The 23,720-nt window shown below is 42.2% G+C and overlaps 1 protein-coding gene across 1 annotated transcript in view; it reads right to left on the reverse strand.

The window, feature by feature from the left end:
• The window catches only part of HIGD1C (HIG1 hypoxia inducible domain family member 1C), a 49,170-nt gene that overhangs the window by 21,120 nt on the left and 4,330 nt on the right, over nucleotides 1-23,720 (reverse strand). The window contains exon 2 of the mRNA XM_073576753.1: nucleotides 15,762-15,861. Within this exon, the coding sequence (XP_073432854.1) occupies nucleotides 15,762-15,852 (91 nt within the window). The 5' untranslated portion in view covers nucleotides 15,853-15,861. The remainder of the gene's footprint in view (nucleotides 1-15,761; nucleotides 15,862-23,720) is intronic.

Genomic DNA, 23,720 nt, shown 5'->3' on the forward strand with positions numbered 1-23,720 from the left:
GTTTGGCTTTTCCACTGGTAAGTCTGTGAACATGTAGCAAGAAATGCAGCTCACCAAATGGCTCCTGGCCTCTTCCATATTGAGATTTCTTAAAAACGATGAAAGATGAGCCAAAATTCCGATTTCCTCTTTTCAGCTGCAACAGCCAAAACCCAGTGATCGTTGAGCTCGCGGAGACTCTTCACTTATCCCAGAAGGCACTGGGAATATGCAAATGATCTCCTCAAGACTCTTCCCCTGATGCCCTGCATGTGTTCAGCTGTACTGCACGAAACACCTGGAATGCACGCCGGCCGCAGTAGAAATGCTGGTATCCGGCGCCATCTTCCTGGCTTGTCCCCTGATGCCATGCAGACACGCCCCCAGAAGCCACGTCACTGGCACTCCCACGATGACGCTGTGCGCCGGAACTTACTCAGGGAAATGCACTGCTGGTCGGAAGCCGACCTCACGCACGAAGACCAGAACTAGCAGCTGCCCAGAGTCCTCTGGAGAGGGATACGGCAGACTTCGGGAGCGCACAGCTCGACCGGGTGCTGAGGGACCTCTCAGGTATCAGCGTGATGCCGGAGCCTGCCCGCCGGACATGGTCTCCGCAGTCCCAGAGCCTTCTAGGGAGGGATGCAGCTGTCCCTGGGAGCCCCCAGCTCAACCGGACTCCGATGACCGGAGGGAACATCAGGGAGTCTCTCAGGTATGCAGAGCCGTATCCAGAATGTTCGCACCTATGTGCTCCACTTCTGATAGACAGCAAAAACATTGAAGGGTGGTGGTGGGGAAGGGCTATTTAACCTCTTCTGTGTTCCTGTCCCTATCAAGGACATAGTTATATAGATTGAAAAAAACACAAGTCCATCAAGCTTAACCTACCTCCACCAGCTCTTCATTCTCTATTGCTAGCTTTTTTTTTCATAACCCACAATGCCATTTGTTGTGAGAAAACATCCAGCCCTTTTCTAAATGCAGTTATAGTGTCTGCCATTACTACCTCTTGTGGTAGGGAATTCCACAGTCTGACTGCTCTAATTGTAAAGAACCCTTTCCTATACTAGTTTGGTCTAAGCAAACTATTTCCATGATGTTGATACTGACATTTCACAACAGTATATGTTTAATACTAAATACTATACATGAGCCATTTTTTAAATAGTGTTGAAAATAAAGTGGAATCAGAGTCAAAAGTTTGGCTTACCGACTACAGCTTTGGAGTCCATACCAATTCTGCTCTGGTCCCAAAATGCATGAAATCAACAAAGAAAAGAAAATGTACACTATATTTACAGCGGATAGTAAGAGGAGACTGGGCTGTGATATCAATTCAAGATTTCTAAATGTATTTGCAGTGAAATGTTTGTGTATACTAATCTACAACCATAACGTAATCTTTTTGAGGTTTTGACTCAAAAGACCCTTGATGGGTCCCGTGGTATCTGGCAGTATATCCTTTGAAGGGACTCTGTCAGCTGATTTTTGCTATGTAATCTAAAGACACCATGCTGTAGGAGTTAAAACACAGATTTCAGTGTTGCCTCTCTTATCAAGCTGCATGGCTTGGTTTACTTGATATGACTGGTTTAGCACCAGGAGCTTATCATTGCTCGGACTCCGCAGCATGTGCCTTGTAGTCCGACTCCACCCCTCCTGTGATAAGCAGCTCACTGTCTATAGATATTGTACATACAAAGCCTGGTGTGGGCGGTGGCAGTTTTCTCAGCTATGCTGCATTGCTAAATCTAAAGGCTCTGATTGTGTCAGAACGGTTGCACCTAGTAATCTAAGTGACCCAACGACGGATTCAGGGTCTCTCTGCTTACATCATGCTGCTCTCAGATGAGGTAGCAAAAACCTCCTGACATTCTTTTTAAGTCCCGAACTCCCCAACTCATTATTCACTCTGAAAATCAGGTCAAATCCATTTTGGTCAAACCAAGACAAACTTCTATCTCAATGAAGTATTGGGTTACAGCTCCCATTAAACTATGGAGAGGAGATGAGGCATGAAGAGCTCATGCTGCAGCTTTTAATAAATGTACTGGATTTACAACTACACTGCACAGTACTCATGACTAATGTCTTCACTGCTGTTCTGTCTGAGTGCTGCAGAGAAAGGAAGAGCAGGAATCCATCTATAGCTATGTGCTGCCGTGTATAGCAGACAGTCACTAGCTCAGAGATGAAGAGAAATTAGAGATAGAGCCTGCAGAGGGTATAACTGGTGAAAACAGATATAATGGCCAGAAATAGTGTTACTCCTCATGTGCACATGCAACAGTTTATTCTTAACAACTGATTGAAAAGTCGAGCAGACTTGCATTTTTGCTTGCGGAATGATATATCCTACTCCTTAGCAGGAGCCATTATTACTAAGATATTTTTCACTTCACTGGTCAGTGTTTTTATTGTTTTGGCTTATTTATTCATCTGTAAAATGGTTTATAAAGGACAATTTTTTTTTTTTTTTTTTTTTAATTTGGACCGTTCTTTACTTTTATTTGGTCTGTTCTCAATCTCTTCAGACAGAGGACGTCAGCCACCACGAGCCGGACTCTGGTTGTCACATGCGGACTGGATACATGTCACATTTTCTTCACACTTATCGGGCAGATAACCAGGCTATTTCAGTACAGTCAATCATCCAACTGCCCTGTCGCCACGACATACAATATATCTGCAGAACAGTGTCCTCACTTACTCTTTAGTTGATCTGACCAAACCTTGTAATAGTAAAGCTAATATCAGTGCCTGACAACTCTGGTTCAGAAAGGCTAAGATAAGTCGAACATGTGTGACCAATTAAAACGAAATATTTCAATATTAATTCTTATGGATATAGCAATACAGCTAGTGTACCCGGGGTGTCAAGAGCTCATTCATTGGTCATGAAAAAAAAAATAAATTCTGTAATGCAAAATGTTGCCTTTATGCAGGTTTGTTTCTTTTGTACTTTATAGCTGGGTGTGTGGGGTGAGGATCTGGAGACTTTTTGGCTTTTGTTTGTTTTTGGACCCATGTGTAAAGGGCCTGTCACACTAAGCGATATCGCTAGTAATATCGCTATAACATCACTGGTTTTTGTGACGTTATAGCGATATCGCTATGATATCGCTCGTCGTCACAGCAGGAAGCTGACGACGAGCGACGCGTGAACGCGGGCGGGAGGACGTCAGGATCGCCTCGTTTGACAGGTAAGTAGCGACCCCCTGCGATGTCACTGGTGAGATCTGCCTGTGTGGCAGCTCACTAGCGACCACTTAGCGATGTACCAGCGATCCTGACCGCGTCATATCACTGGTAGGGATCACTGGTACATCGCTAAGTGTGACAGTACCTTAATTGATAGTGATGAGCGAACATGCTGTTATAAGGTGTTATCTGAGCATGCTCATGTGCTAGCTGAGGGTCTTCGACATGCTTGAATAACATATTCGAGTCAACACAGTTGCATGTCTGTTAGACCATCACTGCAAGTGTTGCAGCTGTCAAACAAGCAGACAATCAATCACTGCATGTGTTGTGGCTATCGAACAGCCGAGAGACATGCACCCGCGGGGACTCAAACGTATTTTTCGAGCATGCCAAAGATACGCGATTAGCACATGAGCATGCTTAGATAACGTCTTATCCGAGCACGTTCGCTCATCGCTAGTAATTGACACTAATGAGGCGATACACATCAGGAATCGTAAGGAGGGTCAGGCATTGGCAAAATGCAGCCATTTGGGAATCCTAAATTTTGTGACCTGACTGTATAAAATAGCACTGACCATATTGGACACCAGCTTCACCATGTGAAATGGGGTAGTGTAAAAGGGTATAAGACTGGAAAAAAACTGAATTTCAATCATGGAGGGTGAGAATCAAAGAACATAAAATGCGCAGGTACAATCATTTGAGTCAGTTAAATAGCCTGACCGTACCCTGGTAAGGTGGCACCAACAGTGTCTGCCAACTGCTCATATGCCCAAATCTATTGATATTACAAGTCCATAAATCAGGTTAGACCTTAAAATGAGAATCAGATGAGTGCAGATGTCATCGTCATTCATTTCAAAACGATCAGGATAAACCTTGTTGGACATTATTAGATTAATTTATATAACCGATAGCACTGCCATTCTCTAGGCCGGCTGTGCTCAGTGGTAATTAGATTTGTCCATTATTATCTTTTTCTAAGTAAGAAAGATGAGAAAATCTGTCCAGTGTATTAACAACGGTGAAGATGAAAGGCCGGCTTCAAAGACCATTATCAGAGGACAATTATACGTTTCATATTCAGATTAGCTTCTTACTGAGAAATGAGTAGATATGTATCCAAAGCAAAGCCACACGACTGGTCTGATCTGCTGTAGATGCAATGCTGCAAGGGGAATATTAAGCCCTACAACACAACGGAAGATGCTCCAATGCTATTACTTTTGCGAATAAAAAAAAAAACAAATAAAAAAAAAATTCAAATGTGCAAGTATGAAAAAAACAAATCTCTACTGCAAACAGTACAAGCTACTGACACTTGTCACAACTAATGAAAAACTGCACCAAAAAAATCAGAGTCTGAAAAAAAGCACCAATCTGAAGTTGATTAATTATTTCTTTTAGGTGTAATAGAAATGTCCAGTTTATCCTGGCAGTCACAGGAAGAGAAATGCTCTAGAGTAACCTGGTCTTTGACCATTATACAAATAAAAAAAACAAAAATAACATTTCCCAATAGGTGCAGAACACAAAAGTCAAAATTGTTGGTTGGACAAACCAATAGCGGTCGCTATCATAGCGCGGTGTGCTGTTTTATTTGTGAAGTCAATTTACAGAAACAAGGAAAACAGGACTGGGAATCTCAGGGATCTCACTATTATTACGGCTGCTGGGATATTTTAAAGTGCTTGTCTCAATTTTGTTCTTGAGGAGAGACCTGCTCCTCTGCCTCCCCCTCCAGATTGACAGCTAAGTCTGGCAGCATGGCTGAGCCTGTGGCCTGAACTGCGCAGTCTGTAGTGCTACTGGCAGAGCCAGCTGTGCCTCTACAACAAAGGAGGAGACCATCCACTTTAGAGATGAGCACTTGTATAGAAAACAACTGGCACGAGCTCACTTCGAGGATAGGAAACCGACCACTGAAGAGATGGTCGGGTAACCTTGGCAATGAGCTATAAACGATGCCATTACAAATCTCTCCATTCTAAATGCATACCTCTCCTCTTTAAAAAGAGAAAAAAGAGGCTTATAGTGAAGGATTTTGCAATATAATCATTTTTTCTAAATCGAGACTCAGGGTTTGCTCACAATAGGTTTTTTTTTTCTTTCAGACAAATCAAAAAGAATTTTTCCCGTGAAAACTTACTAAAAACATTTTGTTAATAGCTGAATTTTTTTTGGGGGGATGCATCTCTTTTTTTTTTTTTTTTTAGATCCATTAAGTATTTAAAAAAAAAAAAAAAAATAAAGGGGGGGGGGGGGGGGAGGAATTAGTCCTAACGGTAAATGTATTCCCAGGAGGCGATCACAACAGCATCACAAGGAGGAAGCCTTTCTTATCCTTGATAGTGACAGGAATACACAAGAGGTTAGATAGCTTCTCCCTCCACCACCCACCATTGTTTTCAGGACATCACCACCCGGAGGAGTGCCTGAAACTATTCAAAGAATATTTAGAATTGAGAGTCCTCAGTGGTTGATACCTTTTAATGGCTATCTACTGGCTAACACGGTACAAAGATATATATCTTTCCTGTATGAAACTATTCAGGGTGGGATAAATGCCTGAAGGACTTTTCTCCCAAAGGCTGTCTTTCTGTTGCTTTGACAGAACGTCCAGCTTATATTGCCTGCAGTTGGTGTTTAGACTTGACCACGTCGATGCTCTGCAGATTTGGTCCACTGAAGCCTATGCTCACTCGGTCCATAAAGTAGAGATAGCTCTTGTTGAATGGACCCTGATGGCCACTGGAGGAGTAGGCTATACAGATTGCAGGTTTTATCCACCTTGCCAGCATAGATCTTGAAGTTTTCTTTCCTCTGATCTGTCACAAAAATTGAATGAAGACGTTAGAATCTATTTGTTAATCTTTCAAGTATCATAGAACCGCTCGTCTTACATACAAGGAATGAAAGGAAAGTTCCTGTTGATTTTTATGATTCTTTCAGAAGGAGGGTAAAATTATATTTTGATTCAAATGAAAGCTCGTCACTTCTTTAGGCAAGAACGCTGGATCCAACCCGGGTATGATACAGTCCTCAAGAACCTTCAGATATGGATCTTTGATGGACCAGGCCTGAATTTCCCCTACACGCCTTGCAGTTGTGATTGCTACCAGAAAAGCAGTCTTCAGGGTTAGAGATATTGTAATTGCGTCCTTCAGAGGCTCATATGGAGTTTTATAAAGTGCATTCAGGACTAGGCTGAGATCCCATGGAGGGATGGAACATTAAATTGTGGGCCCAAATCTGTTTATAGCTATCACGAATATTCCAATCCAAGGAGGATTAACTAAAGCAGGGGTGAGGAGCCTCAGGCGCACGGGCTGTAAATGGTCCGCTATGACCTTTTCTTCGGCCCCCAGGCAGATTCCCGGAGACCACAGTGCTTGGGCTGGCAACCCCTTCAATTCCTTCTTGCACTGAGCACTTGCACACAGTATTTACCACTGAATGCTGAGGAACGTGCGATGAAACATTACGTCCTGACATGAGTGCCAGCATCAAGTCTCAATGATATGATTATATACATCTCGGGCAAAAATTAAGGGACCACTTCCAAATGTTCAGTTTGTCTAACTTTTCTCTTTATAGGTACATTTTTTAGTAACATGTAAATTGTTCTTTTATTCTATAAACTTCTGACATGTCTGCAAATTTCCAAGCAATATTTTTTTTTTTCTGAAAAGGAGAAATGGTTAAAATAAAAAAAACAAAAAAAAGACTGTGCTTTCAGACCTCAAATAATGCAAAGAAAACAAGTTCACAATAATATAGAAACAACAATACCAATGTTTTAACTCAGGAAGAGTTCAGAAATCAATATTTTGTGGAATAACCATGATTTTTAAAAACAACTTTCATGCATCTTGGCATGCTTTCCACCAGTCTTTCACACTGCTTCTGGCGCAAAAATTTAAGCAGTTCTTTGTTGGATGGCTTGTGACTATCCATCTTCCTCTTGATTACATTTCAGAGGTTTTCAATGGGGTTCAGATCTGGAGAATGGGCTGCCCATGACAGGGTTTTGATGTGGTGGTCTGTTAATTTTTCCAGAGTTGTATAAATAATGATATGATTATTAATTAATGGAGTGATGGACATTAGTGGTTTATCTACATGGAGACATGAACCATTGGGTTACTAACTATATAAGCACTGGTACTTTATATAACTTGTTGCTATCCAATAATCTTCCCACTCATGAAAGACTTTTGGAAAGTATGTTTTTTTTTCCTTTAAAAAATTTTCAATAAAAATTAGTTGAAGACAATTAACAGAAAGTAATCTTACAAAACATACACATACGATTGCTATGACAAAAATTCTCTTTCTTTCTAAGGCTATAGCCTCTGTGACCAGCTTCGTAAAGATGCGAAGGGCAGAAGACAGGCCAAATGGAAGATACTGGAACTGGAAGTGCTGGATTTCATCCTGTTCTTCCACTGCAAATCTCAGGAACTTCTGGCATGAGATATAAATGGATACATGTTAGTAGGCATTCTTCATGTCCAGGGTACACATCACTATCTTTCACTATTAATAGTACGACTGACCTCACTGATTCCATTTTGTATCTTTTGTACGATATCCAATGATTTAAGGGTTTTCAGTTTAAAATGGTCCGAAAGTCGCCTCCGGGCTTCCTTAATGTGAGGAGACTTGAATAATGACTCTGATACCATTCTGACTGGGGAACAAGCACTACTGCTTGTGAACTTACATTTTTTATGTCTTCTAGAAGTCTCTGACAGTCTACTGGAGATTGTGCAGATGTTAAAAAATGAACCTTTATTGGCTTCTCTTCTCGAAATCCTCTTTTGGTGTCAGAGGCCTTCCCCAGGATGTCATGTAGAACAGGGCCGAATATCTGAAGACCAGAAAACGAATTACAACACAGCCATTCAAAGAAAAAGTTATCCCCAACCATGTTGTAAGCCACAGAGCGCTGCGTTAGAAAGAGCGCCATTCCTTGCAGCAAACTGGAAGGACTCGGCTTAAGCATCTGCCATAAAGCCTGTTGCCATTTTCAGTAAGGGCAGAGATTCAAATATATCCTCACTTGGAGTTTTCTTCCTCCATTGGCTATCTAATTTATTTATTCATAAACACATTCATCTAGTCATCAAGATGGTAGCTATGTTGGCTCTGATAATGGCAGAAGTCTCCCAGGCTCTCTTAACTAGGCTGTGTGATTTCCTATCCATAGGATATTTGAGGCTCGAGAATTCCTCGAACGAGATTGAGGTTTTCTTTGCTACTATGTCCACCGGAATATCAATTTTTGGAACTTCTTCCTATAGTTTCACATCATCGGGATCGACGGGAGGAGAGATTTGAAACCCCGTGTGATAACCAGCCTTTTTTCTGCATCCTCCCATTCCTCCAGAACCATTATAATTATGTGCTTAATTGTAAAACACTGGGCAAAACTGTCACTGAAAAAGACCTGGGTGTATGGGTGGACGAACCACTCACATTTAGTGGCAAGTGTCAGGCAGCTGCTGCAAAGGCAAATAAAATAATGGGATGCATTAAAAGAAGCATAGATGCACATGGGGAGAACATAATTTTACCTCTATATAAGTCACTAGTGCGACCACACTTAGAATACTGTGTACAGTTCTGGTCTCCGGTGTATAAGAAAGACATAGCTGAACTGGAGCGGGTGCAGAGAAGAGCGACCATGGTGATTAGGGAACTGGGGGGTCTGCAATACCAAGACAGGTTATTACACTTGGGGTTATTTAGTTTGGAGAATCGAAGGCTTAGGGGTGATCTTATTACAATGTATAAATATGTGCGGGGACAGTACAAAGACCTTTCTAATGATCTTTTTACTCTTAGACCTGTGACAGGGACCAGGGGGCATCCTCTACGTCTGGAGGAAAGAAGGTTTAAGCATACTCACAGACGTGGATTCTTTACAGTAAGAGCAGTGAGACTATGGAACTCTCTGCCATATGATGTTGTAATGAGTGATTCCCTACTAAAATTTAAGAAGGGACTGGATGCCTTTATTGAAAAAGTATAATATTACAGGGTATATACACTAGTTTCCTTGATATTGCGTTGATCCAGGGAGCTAGTCTGATTGCCGTATGTGGAGTCGGGAAGGAATTTTTTTCCCCAATGTGAAGCTTACTGTTTGCCACCAGGGCTGTGGAGTCGGTAAGCCACAGTTGCGACTCCGACTCAGACTCCTGGATTTTATCAGGCTCCGACTCCGGCTCCGACTCCTTCATAAATGGCCAATTCATAACAACAAATTTACTGTTGTAAAATATTAAACATCGTGCTTATTCAGTTTCTCACCATCATATAAGTAATCAGACCACTTAGAGCAAAAACTACATTTATTAGAATACAATTAGAATATAGCAAATAACTTTTATAAACTTTTCTAAACTGTAAGTAAATATGCAATAAACACTTTTATGCAGTTAATAAGAAGAAATCTATAAATTTGTCCTCAGAAAAAGTATTGCCTCTGTCAGATCCTCCTTCATGGATGCCCTCAAATCTGATCTAATTATTTTGAGAGCAGAGAACAACCTCTCTACACTAACTTGTGTTGGTGGCAAAGCAGTAACCACTCGGGCAACATCTCTGACAATGTCAGGATACAGAGGAATCGCTTGTTGCACTGTTATTTTTGATGAACGGTCAAATTTCTCAATTTCTTTTAGTGCACATGAAAAATTCTGCTGAAATGTACTGGCTGTGTTCCTTGATGGGGATGACTCTTCTTCTATGCGGGAACGCTTTACACGGTCCTTGTGATCCAAATATTTTTTGAAATTAAATTGTTCATCAGTTGATGATGAGGGTGAAGATGTGGCAGGACGACCAAATTCTTCTTGTTCCTCCTGACTGTTCTGCAACCCTTTCATCCTTACTGCTATTTCAAACAGAGCTTCTTTTCCTTTACTTAGCTGTTGATCATCTAGAAGAATCCGATGCATTGGGTCTACATAAACAGCTGCCAAAAGAATGTTATTTTGTAATAGTAGCTCCTCTCTCCGTTTCATTGATGTAGCAATGCCACTTGCAATTAACCCTCCTCTTTGGGGCAGGCGAAACATCAGGTTCTTCCACTCCTTTAAGAAAATACCTGGAGTTAAGTCCTCTGCTTGTAATTTTTTAGTCACTGTAAATGGGTGCTCTAGCAATTTTTCCAGCTCAGTCACCTGATTCCACTGACTTTCATTTAGCATCAGTTGAGGGTTAGCCATGTCTACAAGAAAGGTTTTCAGTTCAACCAAGCGCTGAATCATTAAGTAAGTACTGCCCCATCGTGTGGCTTGATCAATAATTGCCCCTTTTCCAGCACGTCTCTTCAAAATTGAGTCAACTTTAGGGGTTCTGGCAACAGTAGCCAATTTTCTCACCTTGCCAATCAGTGCAGCAGCATGTCCTTCTTGCAGACTGTCTCTTATAGCCAGCTGTAGCGTATGCACAACACAGCGCATGTGATGAATGAAAGAACATATTGACACAGTTTCAACACGATCTAAACTATCATGTTGCTGTTCATCTGAAGCAACTTCAGTTTGCTCCTCAGTTACAATACTGTGTTCCTCTATTTCAAACATTTCTGTGTCTGTGGACCCAGAATGTTCTTCTAGCTGCTGGTCACCATCATTACTCTCATTCATTAGCTTAATAGTACTTATCTTATTTGAAGCATTGTCAGTTACGACAGAAAGAACTTGCTCTTTTTTAAGTTCATAGTCTTGCAGAACCTTTTCCACCAAGACCTGGAGAAACTCACTGGTGTGATGAGCTCTGGTGTCTTTTACTGCCAATGTCTTGGTAACCATTTCATTTTTGTCACAAACAAATCGGACATTGATGGCAAAATAGTTCACTCTGTGACGTGTGCAGGCATCCATTTTAAGAAACAGAAAGCGTCCCTTGAGAGTTTTTTTAAGTTCTTCCTTTTGTTTAAAAGCTTCTTCGATTACTAATTTTCTAATACGCTCTCTCTCCAGAGAAACACCAAGCTTGCGGGCCATTTCCCCATTCAGACACATAAAAGCTGGTCGTGAAAATAATGAAATAGGCACACTATCCTTTACAACAAGCTCTATGATCTGTTTTTTAAATGTATCTACTACCATTGTCACAGTAACTTTGTCACTGACAAAATATCTTGCAACTGATGGCTGCAAAGTTCTCTGCTCCTTTGTTTGGCTGGAAGAGCTGGGCACTGGTTCATTGGTTTGGATGCAGTCTTTCTCATCCACTGCTTTCAGTACTTCTGGATGAAAGCGCTGTAAATGTCTCTTTAGATTAGAAGCTCTGGTAGGAGCATTTTTATCTTTGCCTGAATATGCACTCATCTTGGCTTCACAGCATTTGTTTTCGTCTGGATCATTTGTCGTACACTGACAGACATAATGTTTTCTATCTTGAGTGATGGTGAAATGTTCAAATACAGCGGATTTAATGTGATGCTTCTTTGACATTCTCAGGTTTTTAATTCTGCATTCACAATCCAAATGACAATTGTTTTTCCTAAAAACAATTGTACAAAATTATTGCCAGGTCGTACAACTGATATAGTGGTCAGTAATACTGTTATTATTCCTCATGTACTCACAGTTAACTGATGCAAAGTTTGTTGAAAGGATAATACTTCTTACAGTCTTCCTCTTCTGAGTAGCAGGCAGCTGTGAGATGCTTGGAAGACTCACACCTAGTATGACCTAGTCTAGAGGAGGAGCTTTACTACTAAGAATTTGCAACACATTTTCACTTTCAGTTTCATACATTGTAAGTAGGGGGGTTGGGGCAGCATGAGGTTAACCAAGTATAAGATTAGATAAGGGCAGTGGAGAACAGTGACACACAAGAAGTAAGAAATGTCTCTATCTCCAGCAGAACTGCTTATCACTGTTGTTCATAGTTTGATAGAACATATATATTTGAGTAACATTTATAAAATTCATATGAAAGTTCAATTATGAAATATTAATACATTTTTTTTTAAAGCTGGAGTCGGAGTCGGTACATTTCTACCGACTCCGACCAAAACTAACTCCGACTCCGACTCGGACTCCACAGCCCTGTTTGCCACATAGGTTTTTTTTGCCTTCCTCTGGTTCAACATGTTAGGGCAGGTTGGGATAGGATATGGGTTGAACTAGATGGACTTAAAGTCTTCCTTCAACCTTAATAACTATGTTACTATTGCTCTGATATGTCTATTAACTGGGAAAACCATATTCCTCTGGGTTCTCAGGCCCCTAAATATCTCCTCTTGGATTGATGGAGAATCATGGGTCTCCTCAATTTTCATAGTGCTTCTTAATGTTTGCAGAAGCAGATCTGTATTCTCTGATGAGAAATAATATTTTTTCTTCTCATCAGGTAATGTTGGGGTAACAGTTTCACCTTCATCTAGCTCAAGGTCAAAGTAACCTTCTCAAACAATTATGAATAAACCAAGATAAAGTCCAAGTTAATAAAGACAATTTTTTTTTATTTAATTACATTAAATTCAGACTTTAGGTCTGACCACTATATGCACTTTATATTGCTTATGGATTTCTTATGATCACAGTATTTACTCATGGCCCATGTGTTCACTATGTAATTATCTCCTTACACTATGACATATTATGGTATTGTATTATATCCAATTGTTTGGTTTTCCTTTTGTCGTGTAATTAAATAAAAAAAAAATTAAGTCTTTATTAACTTGGACTTTATTTTGGTTTATTCATATTTGTTTGAGAAGGTTATCATTGTCTTTTATGAATATCCATATATGCTATTGGAATATTAAGTGAGTGATTCTCACTAGGTTGTTGATCTCCTCAAGGTCAAAGTAGTATGATAACTCTCCTGCTTCTGAGCTTGAATCCACCTCTCATCTAGGTCTCTTATAACGAAGAGTAGACTGGGGAGACAAGGCCAGATACAGTGTTTTGGACTTTCTCGCCAATAACTGTCCTCATATTGGCCAACTCTTTTGGAAATACACTATGAATATAGCTGTTTGCTGTATGCTTCTGGCAATTTAATGCTACATGTGGCACATCTCTTAACCCTCTTCTTAGTACCTGAATTAGTTTTTTTTAAGGATCTCCTTGTCCTATGAAAAACAATGAAATACAATATAGCTATTTGAAAGAATAAGAAAGGTGACCTATGCTCCTTGACTTCACTCACTTGACCAAGGGATGGCTCTGCAGAATTTTCAGAAAGACCAGGATTTTGCCCCTCCATTGCTAGCAAAAGCTGCACTGGTAAGGTTGGCCACAGGTTCCAAAATAAATCGGTAGATCCCACCTGACTTTTATCATCTAATTGGTCAGAACTGGACTGATCCATTGCCCATATCTGATTAATTAGAGCCATCTCTACCCAATAGTGATCCAGCTTCTGCTGCGGTCCACACTGGAACGCACACCAGCAGTAGATTTCAGCATTTGACCTCCGAAACCAGAAGCGCTTCCAAATCTGGAAATGTGTGTCATACTGGGATGCACGCTGGGTGCATCATAGGCAGCAACTCCTCACCTGCACTTTCTCCAGGGAATAGACGGCAGAAAGCCAAGAGCCCTCAACAGAGGGTAGAGGTTGTACCAGAAGTCCGTGACTTGACTGGAAAGGCTGAGGGACCTCTGCACAAAGGTGTGTCTGCCACAGATCCTGTGACAGTAGGATGGAAAAAGATAAACTCCTCTGATCCTCCTGAGTCCGTCAGATAAAGTAAATCTTCGAACATCGAGATCACCTCTCATGCGTCTGTCACTGATAGGGACAGGAAAAGCACTGGTGGGTGGTGGTGGGGAGGGGATACTTAACCTCTCCTGTGTTCCATGCTTTTTTTAGGTTTGTTATTGACTTCTATCATAAAACATTAATTTGATTTTCAATAGAAATAAAAAGGGAAGAACCTGGCAAGCACGTTCCCAGGCATTCTATAGAACAGACAAGTTTAAAATAAAAAAAAAAAACAAAAAAAAAACACACCAGAAAAAAAAATATCCAGTGCTATTACAGGTTGCCTACCAGCAGCTCGGACCACCCGAGGTGTGTGCTGCGGGCTGCAGTAACCTAAGGCCTGTTTCACACTTCCGTTTTTTTTTACGTCAATCAAAATCCACCAATTTTTAAAAAAAACGGATCCACCAAAAAACTGGCGGATCCGTTTTTTCCCCCATAGACTTACATTAGTGGAGGATCTTGACTGACGGTCGTCCGTCCCACTCATTTTTTGATGGATCCGCCAAGATTTTAGCGTCTCCCGGGCGGAGGAGACGGACTCTGCAACGGTTTTTTTTCTTTGACGGTCCGCTATTTTGAAGTGCGCATGCCCGGAAGCTTTACTCCGGGAAGAATTTTAACCATGAAATGCCATTCCGGGAGCGGCGAAAGTTTCTCTCTCGTCCTTCTTCTGCTGCTAAGCTTCTGTCTTCAGTGCAGGCGGCGAGTGCAATAGTATTGTACAGTGCTAGTTCCAATGATGAAGATGGTAGCTAAGATCAGCATGCAGGACACTGACTATTTTAGTGTAACCCGCAGTACAGACCTCGGGTGATTAAAAATGGTTTTTAGAAACGAGAATATACGTACACTCATTTCTCCATTTAAGAACGGAGAGAATTTTAAATACGGTATATTGCTAAGTTATGTTTTTTTTTAAAGTACTTTTCAATTTTAACCATTTGAAAGCATGAGCTGCTACAAGGGAATAGGGCAATTATGCAATTGTGGTACAATCCTCTAACACATGAGCAACCCATACATCCAAACCAAAGCTAAACAGTTAAAATTTCTTCTTAAAGGGAATCTGTCACCCTTTTTTTGGACTATGAGCTGCCGGCATCGACATCAGGGGCTTATCTACAGCATTCTGTAATGCTGTAGATAAGCCTCAGATGTAACCTGAAAGACAAGTATAATCTAAGTATAATCTAAAGCCCCCGTTACATATAACGATGTCCCAGCGATCCCACCAACGATCCGACATGATGGGATCGCTGGGACATCGTTAGGCTGATCGCTGGTGAGCTGTCAAATAGACAGCCCCTCCAGTGATCAGGACCAGCGACGCTGGACGCTGGTTTCTAATGTAAACATTGGGTATCCAGGAGCCGCGCGACTCCTGGATACCCGCTGTTTACCTTGGAAACCAGCGTCGCTGATCACTGGTCTCTCGCTGCCACACACAGCGCTGCGTGCTGGCCAGCGGGAGACCAGTGATCGAAAAACGGCCCTGGCCGATGCTGCATGATCAGCGATAACCGGCAGGAGGGGCCGGTCGCTGATCCCCGTCACACAAAGCGATCTCGGCCAGACGGGGCCTTAACTCTTTTTTCTTATCTTTCAGGTTACATCGGAGGCTTATCTACAGCATTACAGAATGCTGTAGATAAGCCCCTGATGTCGATGCCGGCAGCTCATAGTCCAAAAAAAGGGTGACAGATTCCCTTTAAATGGTGAACGGATGTGATCTCACTTTTATTTGAGTGGGTAACCATTAGCAAAAAGCAGAAAAAAGTTAACAAGTTACAAAAACAATAAAAAAAAAATTAAAAAACAATAAACTGTACCTATAGGGACAAAAGGCGATTCCTTAGACTTTTTGATCAGCTTCGATGATGTTGAGTCGCTTTCTGAGGGGGTCCACGCTTCTGAAGACATGTTTATTTTCTATGTGGAAAAAGACATAAAATATCATGGGTTCTCAGCTAGTTTACCATTATTATATGGTGAAAACTTGATAATAAACATATATAATGGTCTACTCTGGCAGTTATTGAGATGAGAACTTAATACAACTTATCCAATACAGCAATAAACATCACACATGGGGGAAGGGGGGAGAGGGATCTTCGATCCCCTCAATGATGGGACCACAGTTCTAATAAAGCACGCCCACCCCTCTGTTGGTTCTTCAGGCTGCAACAATGATGGCGAAAAAAATATTTGGTCATTAACAGCTCAGGGTTTATACACCACAAGTATAGGTACAGCAGGTCTTAGAAGTATGGAATAAGAGGGAAAGAAGAGTGAGCAGGTGACAGAAAAAGCAATCCCATAAAATCTACCATAAAGCGATTTACTGTACCAGGAACTAAGTGTAAAGACTATAGACAGCCACTGCACATCATCCATACAGTAAATCGCTTACTAGGCCTGGTTACATTTTCTCTTTGACTGGTTTAGAAAAAACATTTTCAAATAATTGTCCCGCATTCCACAGATTTTCTTAAATGAGAACTGAGCAATGTTTGGCACCAAACCAGCACAGCTCACCACCCCAAGAACACCATCCCCACAGTACAATATGGTGGAGCCAGCATTTAGCTGTGGGGATGGTTTCCGGTAGGACGGACAGGAAAAATGGTCCGAATCGATGACTATGAATTTGTTGTTTGCGTTACAATAAAAAAAAAAAAGAAAAAAAAAAAAAGAAAGATAGGTATCAAAAGGTTAAAAAAATGCCAAGAGGGGGGTGAATACTTTCACAAGCCACTGTATATACTAAATTCCACTCTGTTCACAGATCTAAGTACTAGCCACCATTATTTAAAGCCTGTTACATATGCTGATGTTTTAATGCAGTGGCCAGAGATAACCAGGCTAAAGATGGGCCTCACAACTCAAGGTCCACTGCTTTGTGATTGCCCCACAGGCCAAAGAATTTGCCAGCCAGCAGCCCCGATTCCATTGCTGCAATAAAAAAAAATGCAGAAGTGGCGCATTAAGATATTTAGAAAACCTTGTACCATTTCCTTTAGGGTATGTGCACACGTTGCAGATTTGCCTGTGGAATTTTCTGGGCAGATTCAGCATCTCTTGGCAGAAAACGCAGTTAAAAATCTGCGTGTTTTTGATGCATTTTTTAATGCGGATTTTCATGCGTTTTTGTAAGCTAAATAAATATATATTATTTGACAAAAAAAAATAAAAGAATTGTGATGTCATTTCTTGCCCAACCTCTTCTTTTACATACTCCATTGAAGAATAATGTTTACACACAGATAGATGGATCTATCGATTTAACTGTATATATTTACCTATCTATAGATATATCTATAGATAGATGGATAGATATATCTATAGATAGATAGATGGATACATCTATAGATAGATAGATAGTTATATATATTTATAGATAAATACCAAGCCCGATGTTTAGTAATAAACATAATAAAATGGTACATAAAGAGTTAAATAAAGACAGACACACAAAATCTGTGTTAGGCCTGTTTCACACATCCGTTTTTGGTCATCAGTCAAAATCCGCCAATTTTATAAAAAAAAACGGATCCGCCAAAAAAAGGACAGATCCGTTTCCCCCCCCCCCACTGATTTGCATTAGTTGCGGATTTTGACTGATGGTCATCCGTTAAGTCCGTTATTTGACGGATCCGTGAGAATTGCAGTGGCTCCCGGGCGGACCAGACGGACACTGCAACGTTCTTTTTGGTTGATGGTCCGCTATTTTTAACTGCGCATGCCCGAAAGGTGAAAGCCAGCCGGGAGTTTTAACCCTGAAATGCTGTCCCGGGAGCCGCTAATCAATCAATCTCTCCTTTTTTCCGGGCACGGGTTCCTTTAAAACTCAACCTTCACCGGCTCCGTCTGAACAACAGTCCGGTGCCACATGCTGCTGTCAATCCGCCGACGGATCCGTTTTCCGCCATTTTCGCGGATTACAACTGATCTGTAAAACGGATGTGTGAAACAGGCCTTAGGCTGGGGTCACACTTGCGAGAAACTCGCACCTCAGTACCCGGCAATGCCGCCGGCACTCGGACCAGAGCATTCGCTTCATAGAAATACATGCAGTTGCACACTTCGGTCCCGAGTGCTGGGTACTGAGGTGCGAGACTTGTGCGAGTTTCTCGCAAGTGTGACCCCGGCCTTATGCAATGTGTTTAATTAAAAAAAAAAAAAAAAAAACGGCGTGGGCTCGTGCACAATTTTCTGCGGCAGGGAGGGAAAGACAGTGACTGGGGGTCGATGTTTACAGCCTAGGAAGGGTGAATACCCACGGATCTTCCCAGACTATGAATATCAGCCCGCAGCTGTATATTTAACCTTTACTGGCTATTAAAATAGGGGGACCCCCCTCCTCAAAAAAAAAAAAAAACAACAAGGGGTCCCCCTATAATTAATAGCCAGAAAAGGCTATGCAGACAGCTGCGGGCTGATATTACTAGCCTAGGAAGGGGCCATGGATATTGCCCCCCCAACTACAAACGCCAGCTCACAGATGCCTCAGAAATGGCACTTAGCCTCTCTCTTTCCACTGCTCTGTAGCAGTGGCATATGGGGTAATATCTGTGGGGTTGATGTCACCTTTGTATTGTAAGGGGACATCAAGCCCGGCTTAGTAATGGAGAGGCGTCAATAAGATACCTATCCATTACTAATCCTATAGTTGGTAAAGGGTTAAAAACACACAGCAAGAATAAAGTATTTTAATGAAATAAAACACTACACAGTTTCTCATCTTGATTGTATTCCTAATTCCTGTAACGCCCTCGATCACCTGTAAAAAAAAATAAAATAAACCAACAGTATACTCCCTGTTCCGACTTAATCCATCTAATAACGAGTGTCCCACGAGTATCTCCCCTATAGAGCTGTCACATCAAGAGATGTGACCTCTCTACAGGGCCTCGACACACTGACAGGAGATAATGGCTCCTGCAGTGTTATCACTGAGGGTTCACTGGAGTTCATGCTCTCACGTTATGGCACTGCTGCGTGAGAATTTTCCCACACAGCGGTGCCGCAAGCGACAGCATGAACGCCACTGACCTCCGACAGCAGAGTGTTACAGTAACTGCAGATATCCTCCCTTAGGGTATCACCAGAGGCCCCTGGAGAGCAGTCACGTCTGCCGATGTGACAGCTCTCCATGGGAGATCATCATGGGACAATCGTTATTAAATGGATTACGTTGGAACAGGGAATATACTATTGGTTTATTATTTTATATATACCGTATTTTTCGGACCACAAGACGCACTTTTTTCACCCAAAATTTTTGGGGAAAGTGGGGGGTGCGTCTTATGGTCGCAATATAAATTTTATTTCTATAGCGCCGACATATTCCGCAGCACTTTACATTTTGGAGGGGATTTGTACAGACAATAGACATTACAGCATAACAATAATCACATAGATTATAACAAATACCAAGAGGAATGAGGGCCCTGCTCGCAAGCTTACAATCTATGAGGAAAAAAAGGGAGACACATAAGGTGGGTGGTAACAGTTGCCCTGATTGTATGGACCAGCCATAATGTTAAGTGTGTATCAGTACAGACACAGAGGGCTAATGCATGCATAAAGCATGTGGGAACATGATGCAGGGAACCTGGTTATGGTAAAACTTTTGGCTGTGCCACACAGGGATAGATTAGGTTAATATGTTGAGGCGATAGGCCAGTCTGAATAAATGCGTTTTCAGGGCACGCTTAAAATTGTGGGGATTGGGGACTAATCGTATTGACCTGGGATACTCACTGGTGCGGGTGCGGCGTGGCTCTGTGGTGTGGTGATGGTGGCGGCAGGCTGTGCTCCGATGTAGGGGCAGTGGCTCTCTAGTCTCCATGGGGGGGCTCCGCCGGCATTTCCTCAAAGCCCGGAGGCCCCCGCACATCTGTTGCTGCCGTGTTGTGGTGGCCTCCGGGAACATGGACACCGGGAAGATGGCCGCCAATCTGGGTACGGCGAATGCTCAGGTACAGATCTCGTCCCAAGCTCTCGGGAGACGAGATTCAAACCTGAGCATGCGCCGTACCCAGACAGGCGGCCATCTTCCATCTGGAGGCCACCGCAACATGGCAGCAACAGATGTGCGGGGGGCCTCCGGGCTTTGAGGAAATGCCTGCGGAGCCTGCACCTGAGCACAGCGCCCAGCACTGCCGCACAGCCCAGCGCCCCAGCACAAGCACAAGCACAGTACGGTGCCCCACGGTACCCCAGCACAAATACAGTGCCCCCAGCACAAGCACAGTGCCCACAGCACAGCGCGGCCACCGCACCAGCTTGGGATGGGATTTCCTAGAGGCCACCGCACCAGCCTGAACACCGTACGACCCCTGTGACTACTCCTCCACCTGTGCCGAATCCATTCCATGGTAAGCTGAATTCGGACTGTAAGACGGACTCCCATTTGACACATTATTTTTTTTTCCCCTATTTTCCTTCTGCAAATTTGGGGTGCGTCTTACAGCCCGAAAAATACGGTATTTTTTTTATTTTACAGGTGATCGAGGGCATCGGGGATTAGCTGTATGGCGAGTATGTACTGTATATCTGTGTATGTGTTTATTTTTTGTTCACTTGAACACACCAGCCGGATGATGGGATTCCCTACTGTCCCCATCATCGGCTAGCTGTCACTGTAGCAGGAATAGCTGGATGAGACTACTAGTCCATGGGACGATGCCTGCCTCCATACAGGCGCGCGCACACACAGACACGTACATATTCACCGCACACACAGTCTCCATCCACACACTTCCTCCTCCCGATCGGCAGCAAAACGGCAGATCTTTTTAAACCTGCGGTTTTGCCTGACTCAATGGTAGTCTATGGGTGAAGAAATGCTGCAGATCCGCAAAAACAATTGACATGCTGCGGAAAATAAAACGCTGCAAATCCGCACGGATTTTTCTGCAGCATGTGCACAGCAATTCCATAATTCCCACTGACTAACATTGCTTGTGCACTACACTGCGGATTTGATGCAATTCCACGCGTCCAAAAATGCTGTAGATCCGCATCTAAATCCGCAATGTGTGCACATAGCCTTACACTTCACAAATAGAGAGAGAGAAATAATTTTTTTTATGTGCCAGATTGGAAACTGCAGCTGCGGATCCGCAAAAAGAGTTGACATGCTGCGGAAAATAAAACGCTGCGATTCTGGGCGGAATTTTCCACAGCAAGTGCACAGAGTTTTTGCATTTCCCATTCATTAACATTGTGTGCACTCTGCACTGCGGATTTGAGGCAATTCTGCGCGTCCAAACATGCTGCGGAAACGCATCAAAATCCGCAATGTGTGCACATACCCTTAATATTATTAGTGGAAAAATGACTCAGTTAAGTTATGGTTTTTCAAGGCAAAACATGGATGAACACTGAATGGTTCGAACGTGCAAATACTAAATGAATTTACTATAATGAACCTGCATCCAAAATTACCAAGGACAAAAAGAAGTAAAAGGAATTGTAATGCCGCTGCTCTCCTGCCTAGCAGCATGAGTTATCAACCTCAAATGACCTGCCTGATTATAGGCGGTGAGGCAGGAAGTGTGACAGGACCCTATTAGCGGTGCACAAGCCTGGTGGAGACAGGCGAGAAGAAACCGAGACTTCAAGCATCCACATGAAGATGCAGCGCTACTATGACACTTTAATTCTATTCATGGGATCCCACATTTCTAACCAACGCCCTGCACCTCACAACTGCTACAGAGTTCATGTCACCGTCCACACTAGTCTGGATGTGAGCCAGATCCTGATACCACAGATCCCGAGCGCAGCTATGTACAATTGGCACCAGGCCATTGATGCCAGGACACTTTTATTGTTAGTCCTGGGAAGGAATCTGGGAGCAGGGGAGGGAGCACTCAAACTAAAGGGATTCTGCATGGCAATTTTCCAGACTTCCTAGGACTACATCTCTGCAGGTTATGCTTTGATATGTTATAATAATCTTTATTTTTTATATAGCGCTGACATATTCTGCAACGCTTTACAGTTTGCACACATCATCATCACTGACCCCGACGGGGCTCACAATCTAGATTCCCTATCAGTATGTCTTTAGAATGTGGGAGGAAACCGGAGTGCCCGGAGGAAACCCACACAAACACGGGGAGAACATACAAACGCCTTGTTGCCATCAGTTAACAGCGTTTCTCAACTCCAGTCCTCAAGACCCACCCACAGGTCATGCTTTTAGTATTTCCTTAGTATTATATAAATGATGGAATTAATGCTTGAGCAGGTGATGAAATTATAACCTGGGCAATACTAAGGCTATCCTGAACACTTGACCTGTTGATGGGTCTTGAGGACTGGAGTTGAGAAACACTAGGACATCAACTAACAATATTGTCATAAATTGGAAAATAATGTTTGGTCTAATATAAAATGACAGTTCTTTATTTTAATCTGACATTCGAACTGCCAAAGCATCATGACCAGCTGTGGGCAATTAAATTTCCCAAGACCACGACTGTAAAGGATGGCCGAACCAACAGGGTGAAATTAATTCTGCTCGATATTAACATGTTATTTTGTATTAATCAATTTATTTATATTAAGCAGAATTTAGAATGTTGTCTAGCTGCTACTGATAATCCATGTTGGGATAGGACTTCTTGTACATTTATTCTTATCAGTATCAGCCTAGTTATTTATTTTACTCACTTATATAGCGCCATTAATTCCAGCGTGCTTTACAATTTGGCTCACAATATATATTTCCTATCAGTATGTCTTTGGAGTGTGGGAAGAAACCGGAGAACCCGGATGAAACCCACGCAAACACAGGGAGACCATAAAGACTTATTGCAGATGTTGTCCTTGGTGGGATTGGAACCCCAACGCTGCAAAGAAACAGTGCTAACCACTGAGCCACCGTGCTACTCAAACAAAATAGTAAGGAAAGGGTCTATATACGACACCATGTATAAAGAAAATGAAACTATACTTGCAATATTACAAAAAAAATATAGGAAAATCTTTATTCGTACATTCAAAAAGCACTACAAACATAAAAACAAAGTAGAGGAAATAAAAGAAGTGCATAAAAGCCATATAATTTACTGTTTTTTATTTTTTATTTTTTTAGAAAATATATCAAAACAGTAAATCATATTACCCCCTGTTAATAAGCCCCTTGTACCTTGGTTAACAGCTTTCAAAACAATATGATCCTCCAGAGACGCCCACATCATGTTGCTCCCGTTTTCCACCACACAGTATTATGACCCCACAAACACAATATGATACCCCCACATTCCAGACAAAAAAAAACAAGTACTGTTTACATAGCCCTATTTCCCTGATAAGTTATTCCAGTCTCTGTGGACTGAGACTCCGCGCAGCAGGCACAATCTGCGCCTGCTCCATTGAGATTCAGACGCACAGGCTGAATGGTGGAAGAGGGAACACAGAAATACACAGTAAAACAAACGTATAAAAATACTCTGTTGTAAAAAAGTAACAGTAAACAGCAAGTGTTAGTAAAAAGATAACAAAACAGGGTATTTGGTTGATACGTTTTTTGCAAAAAATGTATACTAAGCCACTCTACCAAATTGGGGAGGTCTCCACCTGTACACACAAAGCAGGTCTCCAGCCGTCACTGCAGCACCCTGTACACAGACAGTGAGTCTGCAGCCATCACTACAGTGCCCTGTACACACAGTGAGTCTGCAGCCATCACTACAGCGCCCTGTACACACAGTGAGTCTGCAGCCGTCACTACAGTGCCCTGTACACAGACAGTGAGTCTGCAGCCATCACTA

This window comes from Dendrobates tinctorius, unplaced genomic scaffold, assembly GCF_039654945.1.
Source record: "Dendrobates tinctorius isolate UK_male_01 unplaced genomic scaffold, ASM3965494v1 ptg000051l, whole genome shotgun sequence".
NCBI classification, from domain to species: Eukaryota; Metazoa; Chordata; class Amphibia; order Anura; family Dendrobatidae; genus Dendrobates; species Dendrobates tinctorius.